General features: G+C 54.3%; 1 protein-coding gene across 1 annotated transcript; it reads right to left on the reverse strand.

The window, feature by feature from the left end:
* Positions 1-6,793: 6,793 nt before the first annotated feature.
* On the reverse strand, positions 6,794-9,823 carry GATA1 (GATA binding protein 1). The gene is made up of 5 exons (XM_021678932.1): positions 9,604-9,823; positions 8,762-9,139; positions 8,514-8,659; positions 7,810-7,935; positions 6,794-7,292 (listed from the first exon to the last, which is right to left on the reverse strand). The coding sequence occupies exons 1-5, from the start codon at positions 9,821-9,823 to the stop codon at positions 6,921-6,923; spliced, it is 1,242 nt and encodes a 413-aa protein (XP_021534607.1). The 3' UTR covers positions 6,794-6,920.
* Positions 9,824-10,251: the final 428 nt, after the last annotated feature.

Here is a 10,251-nt window from a genome sequence, read left to right on the forward strand (position 1 = left end):
CCCGCGCGGCGCGCTGTGATGACGTAGCGCGGGCGGGCTGGCGACAGGGACCCGGAGCGAGGTTGACACTGGAGGTTGGCTGGTGGCGGCCAAAATGGGAGTGGTGATGATGTTAAATACTGTGAGGATTTTCTTTTTTTTTTTTAAGATTTTATTTTATTTATTTGACAGAGAACACAAGCAGGGGGAGTGGGAGAGGGAGAAGCAGGCTTCCCCGCTGAGCAGGGAGCCCGATGCGGGGCTCGATCCCAGGACCCTGGGATCATGACCTGAGCCGAAGGCAGACGCTTAACGACTGAGCCACCCAGGCGCCCCTACTGTGAGGATTTTCTGAGTTAATATGCACTAAGGTGGTCCACAGGAAGCACTCACTAAATGTAAGCGACTGATATTCTGCCGGGAAAATGGATGGTAGGATGGAAGGAGTGTTACTGGGGGCAAGTAATTGTGATGATAGCAAGTAATATGTGACAGGCATTGTCGTAAGTCACAATTCTGTGAGGTAGTTCTTATTATTAAGGCTGCTTCTCAGATAAGGAAACTGAGGTTACACGACTTAGCCATGTGACCTTGGGCAAGTTACTGAACATCTCTGTGCTTCGGTTTCCTCATCTGGCAAATTGTGATAATAGTCCCCAGGGCTGGAGTGGACTCAAGGAGGGGAGTTTTTCTTGGACAGCAGTTCTCCCTCCAACCCCCTTCCCTGGGTAACCTCTGCCCCCAAACTGTAATAGAAAGCATGTGCCTGGGAAGTAGGGGGAGTTGCACCCATGTGCCCCTCCAACTCCCTCACTCGCCTTGTCTCGATGTCTAAATATCAGCCCCACAGGAGGCCGGTTTGCCCTCCTAATCTCCCTTGCTCATTCTTCACCATTTCCTACCGGGCTGTAGGCTGGGGCTGAAGAGATAAGCGGTCTGGGGTTCAGCATCGCTGACTAACAAACAGATTGACAGCCCCACTGCCCAGTAGCCTGGCCCTGTGACCCTTTTGAAAACCCCAGTTCCACCCTTCTCTTTCCTTCCACTCTTTTCCTACCGGGACATTTTTTTTTTTCGGTCCCAGTGGAAGAGGATCAAGTCTTAAGACCTTTAAACCTCCATGTGCACCAAACAAAATGTGATACAGACTGAGGAACATTCTGGGGTTGTGATGCCTGCAGAGTAATAGAGAAGGGAGCCCTTTAAGACCCATGGCCCATTTTTCTGTATGAGAAGACAGAGTCCTGTAGAGCAGAGGTCAGTAAACTTGTCTATAAAGGGCCAGATAGTAAATATTTTAGGCTTTGCAGGCCACATAATGGTCTCTCTGGCATATTCTTTCTTTTCCTTTAAGAATGAAGAGCCGGCAGGGCAGCTGGGTGGCTCAGTCAGTTAAGCGTCTGCCTTCCGCTTGGGTGGTGATCCCAGGGTCCTGGGATTGAGCCCTGCATCGGGCTCCCTGCTCAGTGGAGAGCCTGCTTTTCCCTCTCCCTCTGCTGCTCCCCCTGCTTGTGCTCTCTCTTTCTCTTTGTCAAATAAATAAATAAAATCTATTTTAAAAATGAAGAGACCAGGGGCGCCTGGGTGGCTCAGTTGGTTAAGTGACTGCCTTCGGCTCAGGTCATGATCCTGGGGTCCTGGGATCGAGTCCCACATCGGGCTTCCCTTGCTCTGCGGGGAGCCTGCTTCTCTCTCTGCCTCTGCCTGCCACTCCCCCTGCTTGTGCTCTCTCTCTCTCTCTGTCAAATAAAGAAATAAAAATCTTTAAAAAAAAAAAATGAAGAGACCAGCTGAAGTCTGGCTTTGGCCTGAAGGCTGTAGCTTTCTGATCCTGCTGTAGAATGTCAGTCTTTGGTTTCCTTTATCTGGCTGGGATTCTTTTACAGGATGAGTGCAGAGTTTCTATGCTTCCTGAAGAGAGGTATTCCCTTTGTGTAAGGACTGGGATTCATGGACAGGGTCAGGTCACTTCTGGTGTTTACGGGGTCAACCAGTGTTCCTGGACAGAGTGAGGACAGGGATTCCTGTAGTTTCTATAGTTTTGTTCCTTTCCTGAACCAAACAGGGATTTCTATACAGGACAAGACAGTTGTTTCTGGAGAGCTCCAGACTAGGAGTTCCCATACAAGTTCAGGATGAGGCTCCTTAGACTGCATTAAGAGTTTCCTATGGAGGGGCACCTGGGTGGCTCAGTCATTGGGTGTCTGCCTTCGGCTCAGGTCATGATCCCAGGGTCCTGGGATCGAGCCCCACATCTGGGTCCCTGCTCAGTGGATAGCCTGCTTCTTCCTCTCCCTCTGCCTACTTGTGCTCGCTCTCTATCTCTCTGTCAAATAAATAAAAATCTTTAAAAAAAAAAAAGTTTCCTATGGAGGGGCACCTGGGTGGCTCAGTCGTTGGGTGTCTGCCTTCGGCTCAGGTCGTGATCCCGGGGTCCTGGGATCGAGCCCCATGTCGGGCTCCCTGCTCCGCGGGAAGCCTGCTTCTCCCTCTCCCGCTCCCCCTGCTTGTGTTCCCTCTCTCACTGTCTCTCCCTGTGTCAAATAAATAAAATCTTTAAAAGAAAAAAAGTTTCCTATGAAGAGATCAGGTGGTCCAGTTCAGGGTCAGCACAGGTTTTTCTGTACAGGTTCAGAGCTATGTTAATGTAGACAGTAGGAACAGGTGTTCATGTCTAGATTCAATCAAATTGTTACTAATCGGGCTAAATTTTTTTAAAGATCTTATTTATTTATTTATTTGAAAGAGAGAGAGCAGGGGAAAGAGCAGAGGGAAAGGGACCAGCAGGCTCCATGTGGAGTATGGAGCCTGACGTGGGGCTTGATCTCACAACCCTGAGATCATGACCTGAGTAGAAATCAAGAGTCAGACGCTTAACGACTAAGCCACCCACGTGCCCCTGGGCTAAGTTTTTTTGAAGATTTTATTTCTTTGAGAGAGAGAGCACGAGCAGCGTGAGAGGCAGAGGGAGAAGCAGACTCCCCGCTGAGCAGGGAGCCCGATGTGGGGCTCGATCCTGGCATTCTGGGATCATGACCTGAGCCAAAGGCAGATGCTTAACCGACTGAGCCACCCAGGCACCCCCATTGGCTAAATTATGCTAGCTGCTGTAACAAACCCAGAATTTTAGAGGATTAACAAATAAGTATTTATTTCTTACTCATATGAAGTCCAATGTGTATATTTATTACTGATCATTCAGGAACCCAGGCAACTTGCATTTTGTGGCTCTGCTCTCCTCTGAATCCTTGGAGTTCTCACTATTGAGCTGGTAGATGGGAAAAGAGAGAGAGTGAAGGATTCCTTGAGAGATTTTTATGGGCCAGGCTTGGAAGTGGTATATATCACTTTGCCCATACTCCATTGGTCAGAACTCTGTTACATGTCCACATCTCACTGTAAAGGAGGTCAGAAAAGTGAGTGAGCTTAGGAGAACACAGGTTTGAAGAGCCTGTAGCACTGCCTGCTACAGGATTCTATAGACCCCACAGAGCTGTTCTGTCCAATGTGGCAGCCACTATCCACAGTCAGAATAATGGTTCCTGTACAGTATGAGGGTGGGGCTTCTGGGACAAGGCTGGGGCCAGGGCTGTCAGACAGTTACATCAGGACATCCTGTTTGGGGGTCAAGAGAATGTTTCCAGAAAGCAAGGTTAGGAGTTCCTATAAAGGATCAGGCCAGAGATTCCTGTGAGTGGAGTTAAGGATTTCTGTTGAGAGGAAAAGGTTTTCTATGGAGAGTCCAGCCAGAGGGTTCCAGTACAGTTGTAGGCAAGGCTTCCTGTAGGGGGTCAGGGCTGTGGAGCTAACACATGGTAAAGAGAGGAAGCCCTGTACAGTGTCTGCGTAGGGGGTCCTGTGCCAGGTGAGGCTGTAGGTACCTGTATAAGATGAAGTCTAGGCTTAAAGTAGAGGATCAGGACAGGCATCCCTGCCACAGGGTCAGGAAAGGTTTTTCTTTTTTACTTCTTTTTTTTTTTTTTTTTTAGGAAAGGGTTGTAAGTTCAAGACTGAGGTTGGTGTTAAGAGTTGGATTAAAGGGGGGGGGGGGGGGGGGGGGCGGGCGGCGTGCCTGGCTGGCGCAGTTGGTTAAGCGTCAGACTCTTGGTTTCGGCTTAGGTTGTGATCTCAGGGTCCTAGGATGGAGCCCTGCATTGGGCTTCATGCTCAGCAGGGAGTCTGCTTAAGATTCTCTTCCTCTTCCCCTGCCCCTACACCCCACCCCCTGCACTTGCTCGTGCTCTCTCCTCTCTCTCTCTCTCTCAAAATCTTTTTTTTAAAAAAAGAGTTGGATCATGGGTTCTTGTGGACTCTACAGGTTAGGGTGTGAGATCAGGGATTGTTGTGCAGAGTGACATCAGGGGTCACTGTCAACAATGGAGGCAAGAGCTTCTATATTCAATTGGAGTTCCTGAAGAGGTTGAGGATGGAGTTTCTGCAGAGAGAGCTAGGTCAGTGGTTCAGAACTAGATTTTATTGTGACAGAAGTGTTTCTAAAATGCTATCTGGAGGGCTGAGCTCCAGTACAGTGTGAAGACAGAAGTGTCCTGTCCAAGGTCAAGGCAGGATTTCTGTAGAGAGATTGAGACTAGTGAAGAGGCTCAGGACAGGTGTTTCTCTTCTTTTAAGATTTTATTTATTTATTTGAGAGAGAGAGAGCACAAGATGTCCTTGAGGACATCTGCTTACCCCTACTATGTTCAGGATCTGAGGCAGAGGGGCAGAGGGAGAGGGAGAAGCAGACTCCCCGCTGAGCAGGGAGCCCAACGTGGGGTTCTATCCCAGGACCCTGGGATCATGACCTGAGCCAAAGGCAGCAGCTTAACTGACTGAGCCACCCAGATGCCCTAGAACAGGTGTTTCTAAAGAGGTGGCACAAGGACTTCCTTACAGTGTGAGCTCACAGATTCCTAACTGGGCTAAGTCCGAGGTTCCTGTGCCAGGGGAGGACAGGGCTTCTTCCGATGCAAGGTTAGGGCTGATACTCCTGTCCAGGATCAGCATGGGTGTCCTGTTACTAATTAGAGAAAGGGTTCCCTTAGAGTGTCAGGCGAGGGCAGCTGTTCTGGGAGGCAAGGGCTGGGGCTCCTGAGCAAGGGCCAGGCACATGTCCAGCACAGGTTCTGAGAGGGGTTTCTGCTCAAGATGCGGACAGGGGCTCCTATAGGGTGAGAGGGCCGGGGTTCTATGGGGTGGCCAGGCAGGCAGGAGGCTTTTACAAAGACCAGGGAAGTTCTGGACAACCCCTGTAATGAGCGTGGACTGCCGTGATTCTGCAGCGGGCCAGCATGGTGAGTAGCTGAAGGAGAGCTGTCCTTGAGGACATCTGCTTACCCCTACTATGTTCAGGATCTGAGGGCCCGCGGTCCTCATCTCTGGGGCTCTGGGGGAAAGCCATAAAGAGAAACAGCCCAAAAGCAAATTCAGATGTGAATGGATTGAGTGAATGATGAGAGCGAGAGCGAGAGAGAGGCAGCCCAGTTAAGTGTGAGCAAGACTCACGTGGGGGGAAGTGGCATCCAAAATCCACTCCTTAAACTCAGTGTGGTCAGGGCAAGTAATGCCAGTTCTGAGCCTTACTATTTCATTAGTAAAATGAAAATGTAAAGTGCATAGTATACTTTCCTTTCCTTGGAGTGTTTTTTTTTTTTTTTTTCAGGTGTTCATGAACCAAAGCAACTGAAGCTTCCCAGCCATTGCCCGGCCCACAGTAAACACTCAGCAAATGGGGCTGTTTGCTGTCAGGAGCTGCTGGGTAGTATGGACGCTAAGCCACGGAGCCTGGCTTTTCGCCCTGTCTCCCGCTGTGTGGCCTCCAGCGAGCCACTTAACCTCTCTGTCACCTGACTCCACACAGGCTCCTACGTAAGGGTTTTCCATTTTGGAAGAACAGATACCCCTCTGGGGCGGAGAAGTGGGCCCAGGTGAGTAGGTGCGTTGGTGAGGGAGTTGGCCTTATGGGGAGGAGCTCCCCCACCTACGGGGTCTAAATATCACCCCCAGAAGCTATTTTGTCCTCCTAATCTTCCCCTCTCCTCTACCATTTCCCACAGAGCTGCAGGCCGAGCTGGGCCAAGAGAGATAAGAGATGACTGACAGGGAAGGCCCCCTGGACAACCCCCGTGGTCCCACACTGGCCATTCTGACCTTCTTGATGGCTCCCATTCCAGCCCCCCCCCCTTCCTGTCCCGCACATGTCTTGTGTCCTCTGGAAGGGGGTCCCTAATGGAGGCCCAGCTGAAACTCTGCATGTTGATACTTTGCATGAACAAGTACACACAGAGCTGCTCATGGCTGTCAGCCATTCAGAGACACTGTGGCCTGGCACACACCACGTGATCTGCGCTCCCACATGCGTAGACGTGCAGAGAAATGCCGCCGTTACCCAACCCCCAGAGCTCCCCGGATGTGCAGACCCCCGCGGTCCCGCTGTTACAGCCTCCACACGCCCCTACACACAGCCTGCATTCAACATTCCAGAAGTGTCTGCTCCTGCTGTCGCCTGGTGTCACGCACCCTGTCTTGGAAAGCCTCACCCCCTCGGTCACACGCTGTATCTCATCCCGTGGTGTGTGGCGACCCACGCCGTCTCAGGCCACCCGGAGGCTGTCACATGCAGCTTCACGAACACTGTTCACAATCGCACGTCGCACCCCACAATCATGAAGTGTCACATAGGCGGCCTCAGCTTCCTGTGGCCATACGCTGCAGCCAGACACTGTCCTCAGAGACGCCCAGACATGCAACCTCCCTCCCGTTGTTCTTGATTCAGTCCCACACAGACTCACATCTCCGCTCTTAGGACTTTGGTGGTTTTATTTTACAAAAGCTTTGAAGGGCCAGGCCAGGGGATGGCTGGGGCCCAGAGGGTTGGGTTGTACTGACTGCTGGCTACATAGGAGAGGGACCCCACCGCCGCCCCGAGGCCATGCTCTGTGCTCTCAGGAACTCAGTGGAGCCACCACAGTGGTGGTGGTGGTGGGAGGAACGGGACCCGCGGGGAAGGAGCCTGCGGGGGAACCCAGCAGGGGTCCCGGGAAAGGCATGAGGTGACTCACGGGCCCTGACAGCACCACGGGGCCCAGGCCTTGGTAGAGATGGGCAGCACTGGGTGGGCCCAACGTCAAGCCGGAGGCCACCTCCCCACAATTCCCACTCCCGCTGCCCCCGGCCACCACCATGAAGCCACCAGCCGGTCCTTCAGCTGCTCCTGTACCTCCCAGACTTGACCCTCGTTTCTTTTTCCCTTTTCCAGACGCTTTGCGGTTTCGAGTCTGGATACCATCCTTCCGCATAGTCAGTGGTCGGTTCACCTGCCCAAAGGGAGGCCGTGAGTGTTTCCCAACTCCAGATCTTTGCCTCTGTGTCTTGACCAGGGAGGCCATCTCCATCCCACCTCTTTAAGCATAGAGAATTGCTTCAGGGACTAGGGGAGCGTGACCCTGATATGGTGCGGGGATTGTCCTAAGGAATCCCAAGGTTGTGAGGCCCTGAGCTTGGGTAAGCCTCTGAGGCTGATGGAGCTGCCTCAGGTTTCGGGGCAGAGGGATGGAAGTTAGTGGATGGCTGGGAAGGAGGAGGAAGGAGTTGGAGGAGGGAGGAGGGGCAGGAGGTCGTGGAAGGGTGTGAAGAGATGAAGGAAAAGGAGGAGGGAGGGATGAGGGCCAAGGAGGAGGGGAATAGAGAAGGAAGGAGGGGCAGAAAAGGTGGGGGAGAAAAGGGAGGGCTATGAGGGGAAGCAGAGGTGGGGGCAGAACAGGAGCAGGGGAGGAGGGCAGTGGGACGACAGGAGGAGCGGGGAGGCTGGCGGGGGAACGGGCCAGGACAGACCTGGTGTAGCTTGTAGTAGAGGCCACAGGCATTGCACACAGGGTCCCCACTGGCATTTCTCCGCCATAGTGTCGTGGTGGTTGTCTGGCAGTTGGTACACTGGGTACCCGCCCGTTTGCTGACAATCTGGGGCGAGAGAGAACGTGAGGATCAGCCCACTGGGGGGTGGGTGGAGGACCTGAGAGGTCAGGGTCAGGTTGAAGGCAGGGCTTCCCGTGCAGGGTAAGAACAGATGTACTCACAGGACGATGACTGTGGGTTCTGTATGGGGCAGGGCCTCCTGGCCGGGATAGGGGATTTTGGTATTGGGGGTGGGACTCCACCAGTGATTCCCAACTTTGACCATACATTGGAATCACTCAGGGAGTCGAAGACAATCCTGAGGCCCAGGCAGCACCCTAGGCCAATGAAATCTACACATCTAGGGGAGGGCGCCAGGCCCGGGTGGTTCAGGATGTCCTAAGGTGAGTCCCATGTGAAGCCAAGGAGGAAAACACTGCTGCGCAGGGACAGGACGGGTTCCCCGCATGTAGCCTATGAAGGTAGGTTGAGGATAGGCATTCCTATGCAAAGCTGGGTGCCCGCGTGGCTGGGGAAGGGATGGGCGGGGCGCGTATGGGTTCTCGTGGAGCAGGAGGACCGGGGTCCCTGTACGGCTGAGAACAGCAGTTCCTGGGGCAGGGGAGGCGGGCCTGGGGTCTTACCAGGCGCTTCTTAGGCCGGATGAGGGGCCTGTTCTGGCCATTCATCTTGTGATAGAGGCCGCAGGCATTGCATAGGTAGTGGCCCGTCCTGTCCCGCCGCCACAGGGGAGTGGCTGTTGCTCCGCAGTTCACACACTCCCTGGCCTCTGATGGGGCGGACAGAGGGGATGGGGGAGCCCAGGCTCAGCCCAGCTTGGCCTTGGACGCCCCCCCACCTCAGCCTCCCCATCCCTTTTTGGGGACCTCACCACAGGGGGGCAAGGGCAGTGTCCCACGAAGCTTGGGGGAGGAATAGGCCGCTGGATTGAGGGGGCTCCCGGTGGGAGAAAAGAAGGTACTGGAAAAGTCAGGACCCCCATAGGCACTGCTGGGGACAGGGATGGATGAAGGCAGCGCAGGCCCCAGCGTCAAGAGGTCTGGACTTAGCCTCTCTGTCTTTAAGGTCTCCAGGAAGCTGCTGCCGCCTTTCCCATCAGGGTCTTCCGGGGCCTGGGGAGGGGAGTCCTCGCGGGTGGGGCACACGGTCGAGGCAGGATAGAGCCCCGTCTTGCCGTAGGTCCAGCCGGCGTAGGGTGAGCCCCCTGGGATCCCCTCCATACAGTTGAGCAGTGGGTACACCTGAAAGACTTATTAGGGAGGGGGGTATGGGAAGGAAGGAGGGATCAGTCTAAAGCCGTCCCGCCTTCAGGGCACAGTGCTGCCCCACAGCTCCAAGGGAGCAGCCAAGTCTCCAGTCTTCCCACAGGCTACCGGAACAGCTGCTGGCCGTCGGGTAACTCCTGGGTCCCGAGCCCCACCGGTCACTCTGGCAGCTGCGGTAACCTCCACCCGTTTCCAAAGGGGCTTTGAGGATGCCCGTTGGGGTTCGGAGCCCCATGGGTCCCTTGACAACTAGGGCCACCACCACCCACTTCCAATGTTGCTTTCCAATATGGCTACCCCAAGATGGCAGACCGGGAGCATTGGCATTCCCAGGTCTGGGCTCAACTGGGGGAAGTGGCCATGTTCAAGGTGACCTCTTGGTGGGATTCTGCCCTAGCTAAGGGTCACCATGGCAGCCCGTGCTAAGACAGCCACCCAAAGGAGTTACCTGGGGAGTGCCTGTAGGCCTCGGCATCCCTGTAGTAGGCCAGAGCCGCAGCTGCAGCCGTGGCGGTGCTGGGGGCCGTGGAGGAGGCTGCTGCATCCAAGCCCTCTGGCCCAGAGGGGAAGAAGACCCCCGACTCTGGTGGCGAGGATACCAAAGCCGGGTCCACAAACTGGGGCAGGGGCTCTGAGGTCCCCAGGGCCCCTAGGCCAGGGAACTCCATGGGGCCTCGGGTGGGACCTGTGAGGAAGGGAGAGGTGCTCAGACTCCAAACTCCTCCTCCCCTCCCACGCCACCCCTCCCCTCCTTTCTCCTTCTCCAACTCCATTCCCTCAGTCTTCATAGCCCTCTTTTCCTCCCCTGATTTCTCCCTGTCTTCCCCTCCATCATCCCCTCCTTCCTTCTATTCCCTCTTCTCTCCTTCTGCTTCCCTTTCTTCTCTCACCCTCCTCCCATCTCTTCTTTTCCCTCCTCCCACAACTCCCCTTCTTTCCCCTCTCCTCTTCCCCCCCTTGCTCCTCTTCCCACTCCTTCTTCTCCTTCCTCTCCGGCCCCTCATCCCCTCATTCTCTCTTTCCCCAGTCCTCCTCTTCTCTACCTCCACCTATTCACCTCCTCCTCTTCCTCCTCTTTAAGTCAGCCACCTCTTCC

The sequence above is a fragment of the Neomonachus schauinslandi genome, chromosome X, assembly GCF_002201575.2.
Source record: "Neomonachus schauinslandi chromosome X, ASM220157v2, whole genome shotgun sequence".
In the NCBI taxonomy this organism is placed as follows: Eukaryota; Metazoa; Chordata; class Mammalia; order Carnivora; family Phocidae; genus Neomonachus; species Neomonachus schauinslandi.